At 55.9% G+C, this 24,137-nt stretch overlaps 1 protein-coding gene across 3 annotated transcripts in view; it reads left to right on the top strand.

The window, feature by feature from the left end:
• AP3D1 (adaptor related protein complex 3 subunit delta 1) overlaps nt 1-24,137 on the top strand; it is a 49,808-nt gene that overhangs the window by 284 nt on the left and 25,387 nt on the right. For 2 of the 3 annotated variants that reach the window (XM_017874878.1, XM_017874880.1), the window contains exons 1-9: nt 7-210; nt 12,464-12,559; nt 13,354-13,434; nt 14,069-14,149; nt 18,623-18,730; nt 20,077-20,206; nt 21,161-21,300; nt 21,383-21,456; nt 23,148-23,197. In XM_017874878.1, coding sequence (XP_017730367.1) covers nt 115-210; nt 12,464-12,559; nt 13,354-13,434; nt 14,069-14,149; nt 18,623-18,730; nt 20,077-20,206; nt 21,161-21,300; nt 21,383-21,456; nt 23,148-23,197 — 856 coding nt within the window. In that variant the 5' untranslated portion in view covers nt 7-114. Of the gene's footprint in view, nt 211-12,463; nt 12,560-13,353; nt 13,435-14,068; nt 14,150-18,622; nt 18,731-20,076; nt 20,207-21,160; nt 21,301-21,382; nt 21,457-23,147; nt 23,198-24,137 lie in introns of all 3 variants that reach the window. The other variant, XM_017874879.1, reaches the window with a different exon arrangement.

The raw sequence follows: 24,137 nt of genomic DNA, 5'->3' as shown, positions 1-24,137 counted from the left end.
CCCCGCCGCAGCGGCCGGCAGCGCAGCGCTCCGCGGGCGGCAGGCGCGGGCCCCAGGCCCCCTCACGGCGCCCAGCCGCGGGCCTCCCGGGGCAAAAGCCCGTGGGCCGCCGCGATGGCCCTCAAGATGGTGAAGGGCAGTATCGACCGCATGTTCGACAAGAATCTGCAGGACTTGGTCCGCGGCATCCGTAACCACAAGGAGGACGAGGTGAGCCCGGCACGCCAAGGGGCCGCTCGGCCTGGTCACCGCCCCAGCCCCAGGCCCAGCGCTGCTCACTGGGCCTGCTCGGCCCGTGCTCTTAGTTCGAGGTCCCGCTCTGGGCCCCGGCCCTGCCTGGCCTGGGGCGCCGCCCTCGTCTTCGGTCCCTCAGCCTCAGTTTACCCCCGAGGGGCGAAGGCCTTGGAGCAGCACATCTAGGGTCCCCGCTTCATCGGATCACCGCAGGGAAGCGCTGTTCAAAATGCAATGCCCTGAGCCCCGCCGATGCGTGCTCTTCCCCTGGACATTCAGTTTACTCGCTCAGAGGGAGATTCGGGCCGCCTCCCCCTTGGCTCGGGTGACCCTCCCAAGGACTTGCGAGGTCCCTGAGCAGAGCTTCTCCAAACTGAGTGTGTTTCCGAATCACCGATTAAAAATGCAGGGGCCTGGGCCCCGCCCCCGGACCCTCCCTGGGAGACCGGGGCAGGGGGTCCTGGGCCGCCCCTGGAGAAACTCCTTCTTCCTTCTGGGTAGTGTAAATGCGTGTCCAGGTCGGTGCCTGGGGCCTGGCTCGGAACCGGGCAGGGGCTTGGGGCCTTGCTTCCAGTGCCCCGGTTCCCAGGAAGGCGGGGCTGCTGCTAGGAGGGAGGGAGGACAGCGGCATCCCAAGCCCGAGTGAGGTGGCAGCCTGGGGGAACCTGGAATGGGGAAGCTGACTTCAAGTAGGAACCTGAAAGCCAGCGCGAGGAAACGGTTTTCCAGAAGTAAAATTACAACTAATGGGGATCGTTTCCTTCCCGCTTCTCCCTTCCCCCAACCTGTGACCTAGATTGGAAAAGAATGGGCACAGTGGCCACCAAGCGTCTTGCTTCCTTGAAGGATACCCATGCAGCCCTTGGGCAGTGGGAGCCTTAGAAAGTGTCCTACCTGAGGGACTGCCTGCCTGCTTCCCTGCGTGGACAGCAAGGCCGGCCTGAAGGAAATCCGCCGTCTGATACCGCACCAGTCCCAGTACCAGAGGCTGTGTCCGGGACGAGGTGCCCAGGAGGGCAGGGAAGTGAAGGAGTTTGCTTGCAGGCTCCATGTCCCTCAGCCCATGTCCCTCTTCCTGGGAACCCGAGCTCTTGCCATATTGTTACACCTTTACAGTTTTCTGGAAGTGGTGTGGCTTCGCCTGCCCCCACCTTAATGAGGTCATTTTTGTTCTTTTCCACCCCCCTTACCTTTGGCCTCCTTGGTTTTCATCATCTCAGAAGCTCTCCAGAACTGCTTTGGTTACAATGTGTAACTAACTGGAGTAATGTTCAGATTTTTTCTGAGTTGAAAGCGTGGCTGATGGGCCTGGTTTTTACTGTACTGAGCGTGGTTCACCAGATTGGAAGTGTGGTTTCCTTCCCGAGAGGCCTTTTTCTGCACGGGCAGGATCTCCCAGTGCCCGTCCCTGTCCCCATCAGCACGTGTCACTGAGCAGTGTGTTCTGGAATCCTGAGGATGGGCTGGGGGGGGGGAGGCGGGTTTGTCCAGTGGAGGACCACACCTCTAGTCTGGGGCGTGGTTTTCAGGGGGATGTGCCTGTCTTCAGTGGGAAGCCCCTGAGCCTGGGTTTCTTCCTTTGGAATTGGTGTGAGTTGATAGCGCCTTCCCTACAAGCATGGGCCCCTTCAAGGGGGTATTGGTGGTGGAAACTTTTTTTTTTTTTGGAGACAGAGTTTTGCTTTTGTTGCCTAGGCCGGAGTGCAAAGGTGTGATCTTGGCTCACCACAGCCTTCGCCTCCCAGGTTCAAGCGATTCTCCTGCCCCAGCCTCCTGAGTAGCTGGGATTACAGGCATGCGCCACCACGCCCAGCTATTTTTTTTTTTTTTAATTTTGTATCTTTAGTAGAGATGGGGTTTCACCATGTTGGTCAGGCTGGTCTTGAACTCCTGACCTCAGGGGATCTGCCCGCCTCAGCCTCCCTAAGTGTTAGGATTACAGGTGTGAGCCACCGCACCCGGCTGGGAAAGATTTTTAAAACGGCGCAGCGCTGTCCTTGAAAGTCCCAGACTTTGGCCGCGCGCAGTGGCTCAAGCCTGTAATCCCAGCACTTTGGGAGGCCGAGATGGGCGGATCATGAGGTCAGGAGATCGAGACCATCCTGGCTAATACGGTGAAACCCCGTCTCTACTAAAAAATACAAAAAACTAGCCGGGTGATGAGGTGGGCGCCTGTAGTCCCAGCTACTCAGGAGGCTGAGGCAGGAGAGTGGCGTAAACCCGGGAGGCGGAGCTTGCAGTGAGCCGAGATCCGGCTACTGCACTCCAGCCTGGGCGGCAGAGCAAGACTCCGTCTCAAAAAAAAAAAAAAGAGAAAGTCCCAGACTTCCTCATGGGCCCTGCCATTGGCCAGTGGGTGATTTCAGGCAGGACGTGCAGTGTCTGGGGACCCTGGCTTTCTCACCAGAAGACCATTGTTGTGGCCCAGAGGGTTGTAGCTCAGGTGTTCATGTCTGATTCTGGATGTTGTCTGCAGCTGCTGGAGTCTCCTGATTGGAGAGCAGCAAATGACTGTTCAATGACAGTTCTAGTCGTCCCCCCAGCACCCGCATTCACTCTAAAAAAGCAGCAACCCTGTAGACCGTATGTTGTGGGTTCTTCCCTCCCACCCACCGCACCCGGAATGAAGACTCTAGACAGTGTGTGTTTTCTGCAGCAGTATAGTTTCCAAAAAAAGTTTCCATTTCGTAATAGATTTTCCCCTAAAACTTGAGCGTGGCATCATGGAAGCGAGGCTCAGCAATGACTTTGAAAGCGGAGTGGAAAGGCAGCGCGATGGAGTGGAGATGGCGTGAGGTTTGGGAGATCCAAGTCCAGGTGCTTGGCTGAGTGGCTGACTTCCTGGGGCGGCCCATGGAGAGCCCCCTGGTCTGTCTCCTTCTGTCTAAGTGGGGATGACAGTCACCTGCCTCCTTGCTGAATGATGCTGAGGACGCTGCAGTGAAACGCGGTTTCCTGGAAGCACCAGAGCGCTGAGGTTGTCTAGTTCACTGTTTTCCAGACCTCAGGCTGTGACCTCTTTGTGGGTTGTAAATTCGATTTAATGGGTTATGCTAGGTAAGAAAAAGGAAAAGAAACTAGAAAAGACTAGGGTGCAGGCACACACGGTAACTGTCCTGTCCGGAAACTTTGATTTCTGCATGTGATACTTGTGTGCACGTGTGAACCTATCGGGTTCCCATGCAAAACCCATTCAGATGAGTCCTTTTAAAAAGCATGAGAAGTAGTGGTCTCATTCGTACGTGTCTTGCTCCACTTGAGGGTGTCCTCAGTTTCTAAAGCTCGGTAGAACTGGCACAAAAGCCAAACAACTTTTAACACTTTATTCTCACAAGTCCTTTTCATAGTTTTGGAAACGTTTTCTCCATTTTGTTTTCTTGTTTTGAGACTAAGTCTCTCTCTGTCACCTGGCTGGAGTGCAGTGGCACCATCTCGGCTCACTGCAAACTTCGCCTCCCAGGTTCGAGTGACTCAATCTCCTAAGTAGCTGGGACTGCAGATGCGCACCACCACACCCAGCTGATTTTTGTATTTTTAGTAGAGATGATTGTTCACTATTCTGTCCAGGATGGTCTTGATCTCCTGACCTCGTGATCTGCCCACCTCGGCCTCCCAAAGTGCTGGGATTACAGGCGTGAGCCACCACGCCCAGCCCATTTTTTCTTTTTATTATTTTTTTGTTTTGTTTTGTTTTCTTTTTTTTTCCAAGACGGAGTCTCGCTGTGTTACCCAGGCTGGAGTACAGTGGCACAATCTTGGCTCACTGCAACTTCTACCTCCTGGGTTCAAGCAGTTCTCCCTGCCTCAGCCTCCCGAGCAGACTCCAACTCAAAAAAAAAAAAAAGATATAAAGATATTCAATTTGAACTGAGTGTGTCTTCTCTTCTTTTAATACCATCAGTCATTCCCCTAGATCAGCGTCTGTCCCTCAGCACTGTGGATGCTGGGGCTGGATCATTCTCTGGGTAGTGCTGTTCTGGGCACTACAGGGTGCTGAGAAGCGTCCCTGCCCCCACCCACTCCATGCCGGGAGCTCCTCTGGTCATGCTAGCCACAGGTGTCCCCAGATGAACGTGTCTCTTGGAGGTAGAATCAACCCCAGATTAAAGGCGCCTGAGCCCACTTGATGGTAAGAGAAGTCTGCCAGAATGCCTGAGTGCCTCCCTGTGGTCCGGGTGCCCTTGTCCCCCATGCTGTCACAGTGGTAGTGGACCGGAGGCTGTGGATTCTGGGTGTGCTTTCTTTTTTTTTCCCCTCTGAGCCTCTTTAATGGCAAAATATGCAATGCACAGGACATTGTACAGATTTTTTTTTTTTTTTTTTTTTTGAGATAGGGTCTTGCTCTGTTGCCAGGCTGGAATGCAGCGGCACGGTGTTGGCTCACTACAACCTCTGCCTCCTGGGTTCAAGTGATTTTCCTGCCTCAGCCTCCCAAGTAGCTGGGATTACAGGTGCCCGCCACCGCACCTGGCTAATTTTTGTATTTTTAGCAGAAACGGAGTTTCACCATATTGGCCAGGCTGGTGTCGAACTCCTGACCTCAAGTAATCCACCCGCCTTGGCCTCCCAAAGTGCTGGGATGACAGGCGTGAGCCACTGCGCCTGGCCTGTACAGCTAATTATTATGGTAATGATCTTGACTTCTGTGAGTTTAATTTCCTTGGCTTGCTTGTAGTTCTATCACTTAAATTGGTGTCCCCGAACCATAGGCGTGATTGCCTAAGGTGTGTGTGCTTTGCTGCCGGCGTGGTGGGGAGCTGTCCTCGGTCCTTGCCGTGGGTGGCTGTGCTCTGTTGTTTACACACAGCTTCCCTTACACGGTCTCTGGTCAGACGCGTGGGTGGTTTCCGTGTGGGGTCGTTTTATGAATGGTCTCAAGCCGTGGAGGCATGCAGCTCGCCCAGCCCTCAGGACAGCGCTCCCCACAAAGCCGCTCCCAGCAGCAAGCATGAAAGCCGCAGCCTCGCCTCCTGCACCACCAGCAGGACTAGGGTGTTTGGGGAGTGCAGCCATAGTGTCAGCTGCTCTGATTATGAGTGCGGTTCACTCATTCATGGGTGTTTAACTGCTTGCGTTCTTCCTGAAGCTTTCTCTCCAGGGCTTGGGCCTCTGTCTGTTTTACTACTCTGCAGGGGTTTTCAAAAGGCAACCTCTGGGCAGAAGGCTTGGTGTGTGTGTGGAGGTGGCTTCAAGGCCGAGGCATGTGGGTCCTGGAGGGGCGTGTGGGTGGGGGTGAGCTCTGCCCTCGTAACCAGCTTCTGGGTGATGCTCACTTGCGTTGTGCCTTGGAGAGCCAGGAAGACCAGAGGGCAGGAGTGGTGACACCAGACCTGGGTGTGCTCTGGCCCAGCCCTGGCACTGTGGACATCAGGCTGGATGGTTCTTGGGGTGGGGGTGTTAGGGCATTGCAGGGCACTGAGCAGCGTCCCCAGCCTCCACCCACTCCATGCCTAGATCTCTGCAAGTCGTGGCAACCACAGATGCCTCAGACATCGCCCAGTGTCCCCTGCGGGGACAGAGTCACCTGCTGGGAACCGCTGCCCTAGGGGTTCTCGGATTGGCTGGTGGCCGACTCGTCCGCATGGCAGTGAGACGGGCGGAAGGATGCAGGGTCCCGGGTGGCCTGGGCATCTGCCATGTGGCCCACTGTGTGCTGAGTGGTCTCTGATGCTCCTGTTAATCTGTGACCAGGGTCTGAGGACCCTCCTCCGCTCTGCCCAGGCCTCCAGCCATCAGGGAACTGCAGTCCGGGTGGAGCCTCACGTCCTTCCTGGCGTTCTGTCCTGTCCTGTGATGCTGCTGAGCCAAGGTGGTTCCTTTCTTTGAACAGTTCTATCGAGATACAGTTTGCATGCCATAAAATCCGCCTGTTCTAGGGGTGAAATTCAGTAGATTTCAGTATATTTACAAATGTGCAGTGATTCAGCACAGTAAATTCAGAACAGAGAAAGCTCATGCCCTGGCAACCACTGACCTGCTGTCTCTGTGGATTTGAGCCAGAAGGGTTTTGTTTGTTTGTTTGTTTTTGGAGACACAGTCTCCCTCTGTCGCCGAGGCTGGAGTGCAGTGGTGTGATCTTGGCTCACTGCAGTCTCTTCCTTCCAGGTTCGGGCAATTCTCCTGCCTCAGCCTCACGAGTAGCCAGGATTACAGGCATGCGCCACCACACCAGGCTAATTTTTGTATTTTTGGTGGAGACAGTGTTTCACTAAAAATTGGCCAGGGTGGTCTCGAACCCCTGACCTAAATTGATCTGTTCGGCCTCCCAAAGTTCTGGGATGACAGGTGTGAGCCACCATGCCCCGCCTGGACTCAGAGGGTTTTATTGGTGACTCTGCCACCCCACAGACATCCAGGCTGAGGTGAGGGGCCATGAGTTACAGGACTGAGCCCAGAGACGGGCTGGGGCTGGACTAGATGGGGCTGGCCGGGATCTGGTGCTGGATGGGGCTGTTTCTGGCCTCTGCCCTGTTGGGTGTTAGTGTGCTGCACCAGCCTCAGTCGTGGGAGTGGAGGTAGGTCCCGGTGTGGGGGCCTCGGTTCCATGCTGTCTCATGACCGCGGCTACTCTGCTCCTGGGTGCAGAAGGCATTGAGCCTGTCCACAACAAGAAGATATTCCAGGACAGCGTCCCGGGCTGTAGAAAGAGCAGCGCACTCTGCAGGATAAGCTCCTTTCATGCTGCTTCTGGGGTTCTGGGGTTCAGTGGCTTTTCTGTTCGAATTTGAAGTGAGGGTGATTGTGGATGGTAATTTACCCTGGGCAGGATGGAGCACTTCGCTGGCACGTCTCCTTTCCTGACCCGGTTACTGTTGGGACTTGGAATTCTTTTTTTTTTTTTTTTGAGACGGAGTTTCACTCTTGTCGCCCAGGCTGGAGTGCGATGGTGCGATTTCGGCTCATCACAACCTCCGCCTCCCGGGTGCAAGTGATTCTCCTGCCTCAGCCTCCCGAGTAGCTGGGATTACAGGCATGTGCCACCACGCCCGGCTAATTTTGTGTTTTTAGTGGAGATGGGGGTTTCTCTATGTTGGTCAGGCTGGTCTCGAAGTCCTGACCTCAGGCAATCCACCAGCCTCGACCTCCCACAGTGCTGGGATTGCAGATGCAGCCCCGTGCCCGGCTGTGGCAGCACCTTCATGTATTTCTCTTTTTATTGTTTTTGAGGCAGTCTTGCTCTGTTGCCCAGGCTGGAGTACAGGGCTGCGATCACGGCCCACTACAGACTTGACTTCCTGGGCTTAATCAATCCTCTTACCTCAGCCTCGCGAGTAGCTGGGACTACACGATGTGCTACCACGCCCAGCTAATTTTTTATTTTTTGATTTTTTTGAGACAGGGCCTCAAAAACCTCGTCTCTACGCAAAAATACAAAAATTTGGCATGGCCGGGTGCAGTGGCTCACTCACACCTGTAATCCCAGCACTTTGGGAGGCTGAGGCCGACAGATCATGAAGTCGGGAGATCAAGACCATACTGACTTAACACAGTGAAACCCCATCTCTACTAAAAATACAAAAAATTAGCCGGGCGAGGTGGCGGGCGCCTGTAGTCCCAGCTACTGGGGAGGCTGAGGCAGGAGAATGGCGTGAACCTGGGAGACGGAGCTTGCTGTGAGCCGAGATCGAGCCACTGCACTCCAGCCTGGGCGACAGAGTGACACTCCGTCTCAAAAAAAAAAAAAGAAAAAAGAGGCCGGGCGTGGTGGCTCACTCCTGTAGTCCCCGCACTTTGGGAGGCCTTGGCCGAAGCAGGCGGATCGCCTGAGGTCAGGAGTTTGAGACCAGCCTGGCTAACATGGAGAAACCCTGTCTCTACTAAAAATGTAAAATTAGCCTGGCGTGGTGGCACATGCCTGTAATCCCAGCTACTTGGGAGGCTGAGGCAGGAGAACCACGCTCGAGCCCGGGAGGTGGAGGTTGCGGTGAGCCAAGATCGCGCCATTGCACTGCAGCCTGGGCAACAAGAGCGAAACGGTTTGAAATAAGAAAAGAAAAAAACCCTCAGAGCCCCCAGTGGGGTGAAGGGGGCCGGGCTTTGCTCTCATGAGCTGGGTGAGCTCCCAGGCCCTCAGCCTGCATGCAGCTCAGCAGCCCGGCGTCCCTCAGCCTTGCAGCCACGTGGAAAGCACCGTGGGATGTGTCGAGGGGTCTTTGAACTGGACAGCACCCGAGAATCAGTTGCTGAGGTTGTGACCAGGCGGCCTCCGTGGTCTCAAGATGCTGACTTCATTCATTGGAGGCGAAGGACTGAGAATTAGAACTTTAAAACTAGAAAAAGTGCCAGCCAGGTGTGGTGGCTTACACCTGTAATCCCAGCACTGTGGGAGGCTAAGGTAGGGGGATTACTTGAGGTCAGGAGTTCAAGGCCAGCCTGGCCAACATGGCAAAACCCCGTCTCTACTAAAAATATAGAAATTAGCCTGGCGTGGTAGTACATGCCTGTAACCTCAGCTACTGGGAAGGCTAAGGCAGGAGAATTGCTTGAACCTGGGAGGCGGAGGTTGCAGTGAGCTGAGATCACACCACTGCACTCCAGCATAGGCGACGAGCAAAACTCCGTCTCAAAAATATATATATATGTGTGTATATATATGTAATTTAAAAACTTAGCTTAATATGGGGGCATGCACCTGTAGTCCCAGCTGCTTGGGAGGCTGAGGCGGGAGAATCTCTTGAGCCTGGGAGGTTGAGGCTGCAGTTAGCTGTGATTAGGCCTCTGCACTTTAGCCTGTGCAATAGAGGAAGACCCTGTCTCAATAAAAGAAAAAAAAAAAAAGCCGGGCGTGGTGGCTCACGCCGGTAACCCCAGCACTTTGGGAGGCCGAGACAGGCAGATCATGAGGTTAACAGATCGAGACCATCCTGGCCAACATGGTGAAACCCTGTCTCTGCTAAAAATGCAAAAATTAGCTGGGCGTGGTGGTGCATGCCTGTGATTCCAGCCACTCGGGAGGCTGAAGCAGGAGAATCACTTGAAACGAGACGCAGAGGTTGCAGTGAGCCAAGATCACGCCACTGCACTCCAGTCTGGTGACAGAAGAAGGCTCGATTAAAAAAAAAAAGTACCCCAGGGAATTCTCCTGTGTATCTAGGGTTTAAATGGCCTGTGTTACTGTAGTCCTGAGGAGTTAGTGTATAAAGGAAATATGCATCCTGTGTTCCAAATTACATCCTAGAATTAAATAGATGCTGAAACCAGCATCAGTGTTTTAGCGTCTCACTTGTTGTGTGGTGAAGTGTGAATTTGGTGTGGAACTAGCTGAGGTATTTGAGAAATTTCACATGTTGCTCCTCTAATTTCCCTTTGTTTTTATAGAAAGTATCATGTATAACCACATTATACCTTCAAATAATTTTTTTTTTTTTTTTTTGAGACAGAGTCTTGCTCTGTCACCCAGGCTGGAGTGCAGTGACACTCAAGCCTGGGTGTCACTGGAGTGCAGTGACACTCAAGCTCACTGCAAGCTCCGCCTCCTGGGATCACGCCATTCTCCTGCCTCAGCCTCCAAAGTAACTGGGACTACGGGCACCTGCCACCACACCCGGCTAATTTGTTTTTAATATTTTTAGTAGAGACAGGGTTTCACCGTGTTAGCCAGGATGGTCTCAATCTCCTGACCTCGTGATCCACCCGCCTCGGCCTCCCAAAGTGCTGGGATTACAGGCGTGAGCCACCGTGCCCGGCTTCAAATAATTTAAATCTATGTTTATAATATAATCTTCTGGGTCTAGATCATGTCTCCATACCCCGACTAATAAATTATTTTCTTCAAGCCGGGCACGATGGGTCACACCTGTTATCCCAGCACTTTGGGAGGCTGAGGTGAGCAGATCATCTGAGGTCAGGAGTTCAAGACCAGCCTGACCAACGTGGTGAAACCCCCATCTCTACCAAAAATACAAAAATTAACTGGGCGTGCTGGTGTGCCCCTGTAATCCTAGCTACTCAGGAGGCTAAGGCAGGAGAATCACTTGAACCCGGGAGGCGGAGGTTGCAGTGAGCCGAGATCGTGCCACTGCACTCCAGCCTGCATCAGAGCGAGACTCCTTCTGGAAAAAAAAAAAAAAAAAAGATGTTTGTTTGTGTGAGGCTTGGTCTGAGAGGAGCTACTTGGACTTGATGAGCAGTTAAAAAGCCAGGAAGGAGTCCCAGGGTTGCGACCAACTGCTGAGTTTCTAGAAGGCTGACTAGTGGCTGGGCGTGGTGGCGACCCCATGGTCCCAGTGCTTTGAGAGGGAATCACTTTGTGCTTTGGGCAGGGGAATCACTGGAGTCTGGGGTGTGGAGGCTGCAGTGAGCGGTGATCTCACCACTGCACTCCAGCCTGGGTGACAGCGTGGGACCCTGTCTCAAAAAAAATCAATAAAATCAAGCAAGTTGACTGGTGCAGACGTTGTGTGTATCCATTCATCAGCCGTGAGCGTGGGGGCCGTTCCTGTTTCAAGCCGCTATAAATGGTGCTACCATGTGCGTTCGTGTGCTTGTTTTTGTTTGGACACCTGCTTTCCATCCCCTTGGGTGCACGCCCAGCAGTGGAATTGCCGGGGCAGTAGCTCCACATGGAACGGTGGAAGAACCCCAGGCTGGTTTCCACGGCAGCCACGCTGGGTGACATCCCACCCCCTTGCCCTCGTGAGGGCCTGACCTCTTCCCATCGCTGTGATGGTCCTTTTTGTTCCCAGGCCTGGTTCAACGGCAGCCCATGCTTGGGTTGACATCCACCTCCCTTGCCCTCGTGAGGGTCTGACCTCTCCATCGCCCTGTGATGGCTCTTTTTGTTCCTTTCCCTTATAAATTCCGCAGTACTGACCCTTTGAGCAGGAGGAGCGAGTTACCCTTGCTCTGGGGATGGGAGCACAGTCCTGGGGCGAGGTGTAGTAATTTGAAGCCCGTCTGGAGGATCGGGTGACACTTGTTCCGTTGTACAGAGTTGGATCGTAAAACGTTCAGGAAAATACTATGTGTCTGTGCTCCCCCCAGCCCCCCACTCCCCAACAGCTGTGGCTCCTTCCCCGCCCGGTGCAGCTGGCAGCCGAGCTTGGGGTGTGGTCCTGGGTGACACATGAGTGGTGGGTATTCCTGGGGCTGTTTCGAGGCCAGCTACAGTGGGACTGGGGACAGAAGTGCGATGGGGTGGGTTTGCTATCCTTGCCTTTGGTGGGAACAGCAGGAGGAATGTTGCATCCCGAAGTAGGGGCCGGCAGGATGGGGCCCAGGCAGCCGTCACTCCTGATCTGTTGTCGGATGATGGAGAGGGGGCTCCTGTGCTTTAGGAGGGCTTGTCGTGGGGGCCTCATCATCCACGGAGGGAGGTGCTCCAAGCCTCTGCTGCTCCCTCCTCTCTCTCCTCCCAGGTGGGGTGGGTTGTCTCTGGGGCCAGCATGGCGTCAACCCGGCTTGTCTCTGGTGCCATCCATGTTGAGCGGCTCATGCCTGCCTGTCTCTTGGGAACCTTGTCTGCCATTTGGACCTCGTACCTGAGTTCGATTGGGTCAGAACTATCCTTAATGGTGTTCTGGAGACACACACAGTTAGTGAGCAGGCCCAGGGGGATCCAGACACATCCTCCCAAAACCTGAGCCTGAGCACAGTGTTCACAGCAGCGAGAGTCACACTGGCCAAAGGTGGGAAGGCCCCACACGTTCGTCCACCAAGGAGTAGGCAAACAGCGGGGGACGTGTAGGGGAATGCTGTGTGCCACCACCACGGCCAAGTTCCAAAACATTCTCAGCCTAGAAAGAATGTGAATCCTCCCCGTCTCCTTCCCCAGCCTCTGGCACCCACAAATCCCCTTTCTGTCTCTGGATTGGCCTCTTCTGGGCATTTCATAGAAGTGGATCACACGGTGTGCTCTCTTATGGCTGTCTGGCTTCTTTCTTTCTTTTTCTTTTTGAGGCAGAGTCTGGCTCTCTCACCTAGGCTGGAATGCAGTGGTGTCATCACAACCTCCGCCTCCTGGGTTTAAATGATTCTCCTGCCTCAGCCTCCCGAGTAGCTGGGATTACAGGTGTGCGCCACCACGCCCAGCTAATTTTTGTATTTTTTGTAGAGATGGGATTGCACCATGTTGGCCAGGATGATTCGAACTCCTGACCTCGCAATCTGCCCACCTCAGACTCCCAAAGTGCTGGGATGACAGGCGTGAGCCACCGCTCCTGGCCTGGAATCAGTATTCCAACCATCTTAGCTAGATGTTTGTAATGTCTATGTTTATCCTCCATTATAGGCAAAATACATCTCTCAGTGCATCGATGAGATCAAGCAGGAGCTGAAGCAGGACAACATCGCGGTGAAGGCAAACGCGGTCTGCAAGCTGACGTATGTAAGTGTCTCCCGGTGGCCCGCGCCCAGCACTGTCAGGCTGCTTCACTCTCAGCGCGTGTCCCCCTGTTCATCAGCCTGTCTGTCCACCTGTCAGTCATTGGTGCCGCCCGCTGTCGGTGAGCTACTCAGGGCCAACCCAGAGTCCTGGAGCGGAGAGCCGTGATTGTCACATGACTGGCAAACAGGCCAGAGGGCGGCAACCCACAGGCCCTGGTGGTAGCCCCGAGGGAGCCCCATGGGGTCCTCTTCTGGGTGGGGTTCACTAGGGACGCCCCTTGCCTGCAGTCTCGGCTCCCACCACAGGTTGCGCCAGGACGCCTAGTGGGGAGAGCTGGGGCCCTGGACCTTCCTGGGCTGGCTCCCTTCCTGGCTGCAGTTCCAGGTCAGTGCGTGAGCTGGGGACAGGCACTCCTCCCTCTGGCCTGTTTTCCCGTAGGAGGTAGCGAGACGAAGGGCTTGTGCGGGGTCCCGCATGCTGCTGCTCGTCTCGTAACTATTTCAAGGAGCCTATTCGCCAAGAGGTGGTAGTTAGTACCCATAAGTGCCAGTTAGCCAATTGCAGACATTGAGCCTCTTTATAGTGCCTGTCATTAACCTGTCCCTGTAGCTTTTAAACGTCACAGTCGTTTGTCAAAACAGGAAATTAAAGGCCTCAAGGGGTGTGTATTGGGTGGTTTGTTGACCGTGAGTGAGTCTGTTCCTTGTGCTGGGAGGGAGTGCTTCATGCTACTTCTCAAACCCTTTGTCTCCGCTTTGGCTTGTGAGTGCAATTTCCTGTGCGTCCCTTAACAGTTACAGATGTTGGGATACGACATCAGCTGGGCCGCCTTCAACATCATAGAAGTGATGAGTGCCTCCAAGTTCACCTTCAAGGTGAGGTTCCGGGACGGCGAGGCTGGTGGGATGGGGGGAGTGATTACAAGTGTGAGGCACCATGCTCGGCCAATTTTTATTATTATTATTCTTGAGATGGAGTCTTGCTCTGTTACCCGAGGTGGATTCAGTGGCCTGTCATCCCAGCCCTTTGGGAGGCTGAGACAGGTGGATCACCTGAGGTTGGGAGTTCGAGACCAGGCTGGCCAACATGGTGAAACCCTGTCTCTACTAAAAATACAAAAATTAACAGGGCATGGTGGCGCGCGTCTATAATCCCAGCTACTCGGGAGGCTCAGACAGGAGAACTGCTTGAACCCAGGAGGTGGAAGTTGCAGTGAGCTAAGATCGTGCCATTGCACTCCAGCTTGGGCAACAGAGCGAGACTTTGTCTCCAAGAAAAAAAAACTCATACATATTCCAAACTCTGGGAATTTCCTTCTGGAATTTTGAAGAAATCTGGGTTGGTTTTCAAATGTGTGTTGGTTCCCACTTGCTGGTGGCCCCCGCGTCCAGGCTGCGGGGCATTGCTTCTGGACCGGCATTGCCTGGTGCGGACACTGCAGAGCAGAGCTGGGAGCTCCTGAAGGCTGCAGGTGCCCAGCCTCTGATGTGCTCGTCTGTTCTCTCCTAGCGAATCGGCTACCTCGCTGCTTCCCAGAGCTTTCACGAAGGCACCGACGTCATCATGCTGACCACCAATCAGATCCGTAAGGTAGGTGTTCCCCGGCCCGGGCCGCTCTGTGCTGAGTGCAGCCTGTCCCCTGCCGGAGCATCTGGTTTCCACGCTGGTCTTCCTGTGGGCAGCAGGCACCTGTGGCCCCCTTGAGTGCGAGCAGGGCTTCTGCAGCCACAGTCTTCCCAGCAGACACGGAGAGGTGGCCCGGTGGGTCTGAGTCTGCGCTCCCTAGTGGGCTTGTGAGGTGGAGGGACGCTGGGCGGTGCGGTGCCCCCTTCCCTCGCTCACCATGTGGAGGGGCCGGCAAATGGGGCTCCAGGGTCCACTCGAGGCTGGCCTCTGCAGTCGCCCCCTTTCTTCCCTTCTCCCCTTATGGTAGTGCCTGCTGTAGCTGTGAGCCCTTCCCTCCCCATGTGGGGTGCTTCCTGCCTGCGGTTTCTTTTGAGTCCCACGAGGTGCCTTTTTCAGCACCATGTAAATGTTGCATTTTGAAATGGTCACGGAGGCCATTGGGTAGCAAAGGTCCTCCTTGGCCCCCGAGCTCTGAACACGTTTGGTTCCTCCCTCTCGATGGAGGGGTTGGGGTATTGGAGAATCAGGCCCACCTTTCTCATGGGCACCTGGCCCCTTTCTGGCCCTAGACCGCAGCTCAGAGGCCATGGGCCCGGCTCTCCAATGTCCATGTGCAAGGGCAGGACCCTGTGACTGTGTTGTTGACCCCATAGGGTGACCTGGCGACCTGGGCTGGGGACTCCCAGCATGCCGAGGCACAGATGTGGGGGTACTGGCAGTGACTGATGCCCAGCACAGGGTGTGGTGCAGGTCCTGGGACTGTCGGCTCTACTGGGCTCACTGTTGTGGGCAAGATTATGGAGCTGGGCATCCCGCCTGGGCCGCGGGCAACATGTGCCCTCGATGCCATGGGGTCTTGGGTTGTGGCCATGCGGGTGGCTGGAGTGCGTAGCAGGAGGGGCCTGGGTGGGAGTCTGGCCCACTGAGAGGAGGATGGGAGCGGGTTTTGCAGGTGGTAACTGGGAGGGAGGAGGGTGGAGGTCTCCGGCCGCCCTGGATACCCAGGTGGCAGCTGCCCAGCAAGGAGGGCCACATGTCGGGCCCAGGTTTGTGTCTCTTGCTGATGGGCTCGGACGGCCGGATCCCTGTGTGAGCACCTCACTGGGGACTTATATCCACCACTGCCTTGCCAGGTGCTTGGAGCTGTTAGGCCCTGTGTGTTGGGCGTGGCTCTGACCCGGTGCCTGCCACTGGCTGGCCTCGGATGCCGGTGGTGCCTGTGGGGCTCTGGCTCGGCCAGTTAGCACCTGCTTCCTCTGTGTAGGGTCACATGCTCCGGATGTTCGCAGTCCACTGTGTCGTTTTTGTTTGTGTGTTTGTTTTGTTTTGAGACTGAGTCTTGCTCTGTTCCCCAGGCTGGAGAGGAGTGGCGTGATGTGGGCTCACTGCAACCTCCGCCTCCTGGGTTCAAGCAGTTCTCCTGCCTCAGCCTCCCAGGTAGCTGGGATTGCAGGGGTGCACCACCACACCTGGTTAATTTTTTTGTGTTTTTAGTAGAGATGGGGTTTTACCATGTTGGTCAGGCTGCTCTTGAACTCCCGACCTCAGGTGATCCGCCCACCTCGGCCTCCCAAAGTGCTGGGATTACAGGCGTGAGACACTGCACCCAGCCTTCATTTCTTTTGTTTGTTTGTTTGAGACGGAGTCTCGCTCTGTCGCCCAGGCTGGAGTGCAGTGGCACAATCTCGGCTCACTGCAAGCTCCGCCTCCCAGGTTCACGCCATTCTCCTGCCTCAGCCTCCAGAGTAACTGGGACTACAGGCACCTACCACCATCCCTGGCTAATATTTTGTATTTTTAGTAGAGACGGAGTTTCACCGTGTTGGCCAGGATGATCTTGATCTCCTGACGTCATGATCCGCCCGCCGTGGCCTCCCAAAGTGCTGGGATTACAGGTGTGAGCCACCATGCCTGGCTTGTTTTTTAATTACAGTTATTTTCTGGGCTGGTGTGGTGGCTCACGCCTGTAATCCCAGCACTTTGGAAGGCCAAGGCAGGTGGATCATCTGAGGTTGGGAGTTTGAGACTAGCCTGACCAACATGGTGACACCCAGTCTCTACTAAAAATACAAAATTAGCCGGGCATGGTGGTGCATGCCTGTAATCCCAGCTACTCAGGAGGCTGAGGCAGGAGAATCGCTTGAACCCAGGAGGTGGAGGTTGTGGTGAGCCCAGATTGCCCCATTGCACTCCAGCCTGACAGAGTGAGACTCTGTCCTCAAAAAAAAAAAAAATCGGCTGGGCACAGTGGCTCAAAGCCTGTAAATCCCAGCCTTTTGGGAGGCGAGACAGGGGGGGCCAATCAACGAGGTCAGGATACTCGAGGACTATCCTGGCTAACAGCGGTGAAAGAACGCCCGTCTCTAACTGAACAAATACAAAAAAAACATAGCCGGCGAAGGTGGTGGGCCGCCTGTAGTCCCAAAGCTACTCGGGAAGGCTGAGGCAAGGAGACAAAAATGGCATAAACTGGGAGGCGGAGCTTTGCAGTGAGCTGACATCCTGCCACTGCACTCCAGCCGGGCAACAGACCAAGACTCCGTCCTCAAAAAAAAAAAAAAAAAAAAATCATTATTTTCTTACTTTTTTTTTTTTTTTTGAAGACAAGGTTTTGCTCTGTTGCCCAGACTGGAGAGCAGTGGTGCGATTGCAGCTCACTGCAGCGTCAACCTCCTAGGCTCAAGCGATCTCCCCACCTTAGCCTCCTGAGTAGCTGGGACTACAGGCATGCACTACGACGCCTGGCTGATTTTTTTGTATTTTTTGTAGAGGCAGGGAGGGTTTCACTATGTTGCCTAGGCTGATCTCGAACCCCTGGGCTTCCAAAGTGGTAGGATTAGAGGTGTGTGCCACCGCTTCCAACTCATTGTGTTACTTTATTTTATTTTATTTATTTATTTATTGTTTGAGACAGAGTCTTGCTCTGTTGCCAGGCTGGAGTGCAGTGGCACAATGTCGGCTCGCTGCAACCTCTGCCTCCCTGGTACAAGCAATTCTCCTGCCTCAGCCTTGCGAGTAGCTGGGACTACAGGTGTGCACCACCATGTCTGGCTAATTTTTTGTATTTTAGTAGAGACGGGGTTTCACCATGTTGGCCAGGATGGTCTCGATCTCCTGACCTCGTGATCTGCCCACCTCGGACTCCCAAAGTGCTGGGATTACAAGCGTGAACCACTGTGCACGGCCACTATGTCATTTCAAAAGAACCAGTTGGCCCCATCTCTACTAAAAATACAAAAATTAGCCGGACGTGGTGACATGCGCCTGTAATCCCAGCTACTTGGGAGGCTGAGGCAGAGAATTGTTTGAACGTGGGAGGCAGAGGTTGCAGTGAGCTGAGATCACACCACTGCACTCCAGCCCGGGGGACAGAGTGAGACTCATCTCAAAAAAAAAAAAAGCTGGCCTTGTCATATTTTGACTACAGAATGTTAACCCTGAAAACGGATCTTGATAGATGCATATATAGATGGAGTCTTGGGCGTTTCCTTAAGAAAATCTCTCCCCAAGAGCAGGTTTGTGATACCAAGAGAAGGTTTATTTCCCCAAGTGCTGAGACAGGAGCTGGGGCGGATGCCGTGTTTTGGTGAGAACTGCAGGAGTGAAGAGCTGGGGCAGAGTCCAGGGGAGCACGGGGGCAGCTGCCAGCTGAACTTGGAGAGGGGCCCACGGAAGCTGTTCCTGGGCCCTTCCCCTCAATTGTTGGGGAGAGGGACCCCGAATGGAAGCAGGCTCTCTGAGGCCCCGTCCTGCGGGGCGCATCTCCCGCCTGTTCTGTGCCAGGCCCAGCAGCACCGTCTCTGCGGACTGGGAGCTGCCAGTGATGGGTGGGGGCAGCCCTGGTTTTAGGCTCTGCTCCTGCACCCGTGGTGGCTCTTCCCCACACTTGCAGTGGCTTGTGACAAGTGCCTCTGTCCCAGGAGGTGCCAGGAAACTCGGTTGATTCCCACGCAGAGTGTTTCAGTTTGTGGCTTAGACCTCCCTGTCCCCAGCCCTGCCCATCCAGGAGGAGCCAAGAAACTTAGTTGATTCCCGCCCACAGAGTGTTTCAGCCTGTGCCTCAAACCTCACTGTTGCCCGGCATGCCCACCCAGGAGGAGCCAGGGAACTCAGCTGATTGCCACACACACAGCCCTCTAGGCTGTGCCTCAGACCTCAGTGTCCCCAGCCGTGCCCATCCCGGCTCCTTTCTTGGTGACAGTGTCTTCCATGGGCTCTAAATTGTTCCTCCTCGTCTGAGTTCAGCTCCAGACCCCTCTGCAGCAGGGGTGATAAGGCACAGCTGCACCCCAAGGGGATATGGCAAGTCCCCCAAGGGGATATGCCGAGTCCTGGGGCATCCTGGGAGGATTTCGCTCCTGCTGCTCCCTGTGACCCAGGCGTCGGACGTGCCGCCCAGAGCATCCTGGCCATGGCCATTTCTCTGTCGCTTTCCAGGACCTGAGCAGCCCCAGCCAGTACGACACAGGCGTTGCACTGACGGGTCTGTCCTGCTTTGTCACCCCAGACCTTGCCAGAGACCTGGCAAACGACATCATGACACTGGTGAGTTTGCATGTCTGCTTGGGGAAAAACTCGGTCAGAGTGGCGTGCCAGGGAAGCTTGGCCATGAGGAAACCGGCCGGGGTCCCTGGTGTGTGGCCTACCTGGGATGGGAACCAAATCACTGTCAGCTGGTGGGGCGGCTCTCGGGCCGCTGTGATTCCTGCGTGTCTTGAGTTTATGTTTGAAATCATCCTGCCGAGAGGAGGAGCAGGGTCTCCCTGATGGGCCAGGCCCGGTGGGGGATGTTTGCCCCAAGGTCTGACAGTGGCTCCTGTCTGAGCTGCCAGTGGGCTTCTGTGTGGTCCTCTTTCCTCCATCCCTGACCACAGTTGGACTCCTCCCTGCCACTCCACGTGTCAAAGGCTACACCCCCGGCTGTGACAGTCTAAAACCTGAGAAGCCCCTGGAAATGTTGGCCCCAGAAACATCTGTTTTGTGCTTGACTTAATCTCCAGCTCATGAGGGAGACATTTGTTCCTTTTCATGTAAAAAACAGCAGCCAGATTAACGGTGTGGAAGGACGTGGTTTCCTCCCTGGGAAGTGCTGTCCCCGCATGGCTGCCTGTCCGCCCGGAGGTGTCTAGATCGTGGTCGATGGGTGCTGTCCCCGCGTGGCTGCCTCTCTGCCCAGCAGTGTCTAGATTGTGGCTGATGATCTTGGAGATTGTCAGCACAGCCTGCGGAGCTTCTAGATCAGGGATCAGCGGGCTGCGGCCCAGGGCCAAATCCAGCTGGCTGTGCCTTCTTTCCATGTGTCATGTCGTCTCCAGTGGCCTTGGCTATGAAGGGCACAGCCGCTTGGTCACGACAGAGGCCATCTGGCCCACGAAGCTGAAAACACTGACTCTGGCCTTCACAGAGTGTCGGCTTCTCTAGAGTAAAGCAGTGGGGAGCCCACGAGCAGGCGGATGTCAGCGCCCCGTCATGGGGTGGCTCTGTCAGGACCAGGCAGTTCAAGGCAGCTCCCTGAGCCTCATAGATGGGAGGGCTCCCGCCAGGGAACTTGAGCAGCTGCAGGGCACAGCCATGGGGAGCTGGGCTGTAGGCTGTGTTCCCAGCATGACTTTCCTCTCCAGCCTTCCTCCTCCCACTGTGGGACCCAGGACCCTGGGGCAGGAAGGCCACTCAGGAGAAGGGCTTAGTCTGGAGGGCAGGCCTGAGTCAGGGCACAGGGAGGCCGGCTTCCATGCCATCTAAGATGCTGCTCTCTGGCCTCTGGGGCTGGTGTGCAGCCACAGCCTCGGGCTGGAGGACATCTTCTCCCTGTGGAGGAGGGTGGCGGGGAGAGGCGTGAGCAGGGATGAGGCACGGAAAACCCGTGTAGGCTGAAGCCCGCTGCCCCACAGATGTCGCACACCAAGCCCTACATCAGGAAGAAGGCCGTGCTGATCATGTACAAGGTGTTCCTGAAGTACCCGGAGTCACTGCGCCCCGCCTTTCCCCGGCTGAAGGAGAAGCTGGAGGACCCCGACCCTGGTTTGTGGATTTGAGTTAAACCTCAGGCTTGGGGGTGGGGGCTCAGCTGGTACCCTGGGAAGATGTGGTGGCGTGTTTTGGGGGGTGCTGCGGGGAGCGGTGGAGGGCTCCGTCCAGGAGCGTGCCGGCTGGAGGTGGCTGGGCCTCCCCTCGCTGGGGCAGCTGGGAGGGAGGTGCTGGAGGTGGGGGCAGTAAGATCCAATGTGGCAGCTGGTGAGCCTGGTGTGTTCCTGAGCAGAGGTGAACCCCCCACCCCGCCGGCCCCTTGTAGGACCAGTGCTGCCAGGGGGCGCCTTCTGCAGGGCAGGCGATGGTCTAGACCATATGTCCCTCACAGGAGCCGCCTCCACCTCACGTGACTGTTGTATATTTGTGATGTGGTGACTGTGGGATGTGGCTTCAAATTCGGTTTCACTGAGTTTCCCTGTGGGCTGCGTGTGTGAAGCCTCTGGCGTGTAGCAGGCATGGTTGGCGGACTCCAGAGCCAGCCCACAGGGATCCCGAGGCCCTGCGTGTAGGAGGGAGACCCAGCTCTAAGCACGGGACCCGATGGGCGAGCTTCTCCCTGGAGTGCTGGGCACAGATGCAGCAGGAAGGCTCCCTGAGCCCCAGTGGTTGGGCAGCTGTTTCTGGAGCCCTTCTTGCTGAAACCCCCACTCAGAAGGCCACTGTCAGGCTATCCTGAGCGTGGTGACGCTCGGGCGCACTTGTGCCTGGCAACAGTGCCGAGCAATGCTTTCTCAGCGCCAGGAACTGGCTGCTGTGGCCTGTTCCCTGGAGGAACAGGCCTGTAGCTGCTGTCCCTGTCACCAGGAGGAGGTGGCAGAGCCAGGGCCATGTTGAGTGAGAGCTGGCGCAGGCCCCAGAGCTTCCTCGCAGACCAGGAAGACAGTAGGACGGTTTTCCAAGCGGAAGGGCAGGCAGGCGTGCTCATGAGGACCGCTTGTTCCCCAGGGGTTCAGTCGGCTGCCGTCAACGTCATCTGCGAGCTGGCCAGACGGAACCCTAAGAACTACCTGTCCCTGGCCCCACTCTTCTTCAAGCTGATGACGTCCTCCACCAACAACTGGGTCCTCATCAAGATCATCAAGCTGGCAAGTACTGCCCGGGGATGCGGCCTCCTCACCCTGTGTGGTGCATTCCCCGCGGGAGACTGAGGCCCTGCTGTCCCCGCAGTTTGGTGCTCTGACTCCTTTGGAGCCACGGCTGGGCAAGAAGCTCATTGAGCCCCTTACCAACCTCATCCACAGGTGAGTGGAGACCATGCGCGGCAGGGGCGGGCGGGTCCAGTGTCGGAGCGGCGCGGGTGGGCCAGCTCCACGGGGTCCATTGCGGGAGAGGTGGGGTGGGCTGGCTCCATGAGGTCCAGTGCTGGAGCGGCTGGCAGCCCGGCCCCAGCGGGGTACAGCGGGAGTTGGGCGTGAAGCAGCTGAAAGATGGAAGGCTCATATGTTCAGCAGACTCTCTGTCCTAGAGTGGAAGCCTGTGGTGGCGTTCCTGGCCGCTCGACTCTTCTCCGTGCTGCTAGAGACATTTGAGGCGTTTGGGTTTTCTTCGTGGGTCTCAGCACTGCAAGGTTGTGAAATGGGACCGTATGTCAGGAGCCTTTTCAGGCCAGGCTGCCTTTGGTTGCTAGAAGAGGACACTTTAATTCCTCCGGCCAAGTGCTGAGTAGGAGCCAAGACCCCCCCCAGCCCCCACTGCAGGGAAGGGGAGGGGTGGAGTGGGCCACAGGGAGAGTCGCCATCGCCGTGACTTTCAGATGCAGTCATGTGTCACTTAGCAACAAGGACACGTTCACAGAAGGGTGTCATTAGGACAATTCACCGTGTGAACGGCGTAGCGTGCGCTCACACGCACCTTGCTGGTGAAGCTCACCACATTCCTAGGCCACGTGGCACGGACGTCTCCCGGGCTGAGGCCCTGCCCACAGGCAACTGTAAAGCTGTAAGCAGCTGCAACTCTGTGGCGAGTATCTGTGTCTGAACATGTTGAAACACAGAAAAGGGCTGGGAGCGGTGGCTCACGCCTGTAATCCCAGCGCTTTGGGAGGCCGAGGTGAGTAGATCACTTGAGGTCAGGAGTTCAAGACCAGTCTAGGCAACATGGTGAAACCCCGTCTCTACCTAAAAGATACAAAAATTAGCCAGGTGTACTGGTACATGCCTGTAATCCAGCTGCAAGGGAAGCTGAGGCAGGAGAATTGCTTGAACCCGAGAGACGGAGGTTGCAGTGAGCCGAGATCACAGCAGTGCCCTCCAACCTGGGCAACAGAGTGAGACTCTGTTTCAAAAAAAAAGAAAAAAAGGCCGAGCACAGTGGCTCATGCCTGTAATCCTAGCACTTTGGGAGGCCGAGGCGGGTGGATCACGAAGTCAGGAGATTGAGACCATCCTGGCTAACACGGTGAAACCCCGTCTCCACTAAAAATACTAAAACAAAGTTAGCTGGGCATGGTGATGGGCACCTGTAGTCCCATCTACTCGGGAGGCTAAGGCGGGAGAATGGCGTGAACCCAGGAGGCGGAGCTTACAGTGAGCCAAGATCATTCCACTGCACTCCAGCCTGGATGACGGAGCGAGACTCCGTCTCAAAAACAAAACAAACAAAAACCCTAGTAAGGATGCAGTAGGAGGGCGGTACGGCCATCTCACGGGTTCATGGGCTCATGGGCCGTCAGGGGTGGGTGGTCCATCCCTGCCCGGATGCCGTCATGGGCCTGTAGCTGCAGTGGGATTTCTCACGTGCCTTTTCTAGGAAGGTGAGATGATGACCAGCCAAGCACCATAGGCCTTGGAGAGCAGGGCGTGGGCTCCCTCCTGAGGGCACGCTCCCCAGGCTGTGGGGCTGAGGCCGTCTCCAGCTGAGCCGCCGGCATTGGGTCACCGTGTCTGATGAGGCCCCCAGTCCTCATGCCGCTTCCCTGTGTTCCTTTCCTTAGCACGTCTGCCATGTCCCTCCTGTACGAATGTGTGAACACTGTGATTGCAGGTGAGAACCAGCGCTCTCCCCGTCTGGAAGGTCTGGCATGTCAGGTTGGGGTCTCGGGTGGGGACAGGAGGGCACCAGGCCTGGTGTCCCCGAGCACCACCCCTGCTGGCACTGAGAAGGAAAGCTGGCTGGGAGGCCGCCCCAGGCCTCTGCTATCAAGGTGGCCACGCGTCTGCCTGGTCCTCCACTGCCCTTGGTGGCAGGAGTTTGCTGCTGGAGCTGCTCAGTAGCCCAGCCGCTCTGGAGCCCTTGGGCGTGAAGGGTGCATTTGCAGAGGAAGCCTGTCCTCACACCTGCTCCCACGTATGCTGCCCCTGCTGCTCAGGGCCTCCCAGCAGCTCTCACAAAGCTGCGTTTTTTCTGAGACTTCCAAGCACTCCTGAGACGGCACATTGTTTCACCCGTGAGTACTTAAGCAGCAGCATCTATCACAAAAATATTTTCTAAGGCAGAGTCAGAATCCATGCCTCCGGCTGGGCCAGGGCACCAGGGCCAACGCCCAGTGTCCCCGGTGGTCTCAGCTGGGCTCCTCCAAGTCGGCCAAAGCCTGACGGGGCATTGGGCGGTGCACTTCCTTGTGATTGATAAAGCCTGACGGGGCATTGGGCGGTGCACTTCCTTGTGATTGATAAAGCGGAAGCTTCTACAGGTGTGAGGGCCCAGCTATTCAGCAGGCCGAGGCAAGAGCATCGTTAGAGCCCGGGAGTTCCAGGCTACAGACAGAGCCAGACCCCCCCTCTCTCGAGGCTGGTGTGCAGTGGTGCAATCATAGCTTGCTGCAACCTTGACCTCCCAGGTTTAAGCAGTCCTCTTGCCTCGACAGGTGCATGCCACCCCACCCAGGTCATGTTTTGAATTTTTGGTAGAGACAGGGTCTCACCGTGTTGCCCAGGCTGGTCTTGAACTCCTGGGCTCAAGCCATCTTCCTGCCTTGACCTCT

This window comes from Rhinopithecus bieti, unplaced genomic scaffold, assembly GCF_001698545.2.
Source record: "Rhinopithecus bieti isolate Rb0 unplaced genomic scaffold, ASM169854v2 scaffold_9769, whole genome shotgun sequence".
NCBI lineage: Eukaryota > Metazoa > Chordata > Mammalia > Primates > Cercopithecidae > Rhinopithecus > Rhinopithecus bieti.
This window is presented reverse-complemented; position numbering and strand designations above follow the sequence as displayed.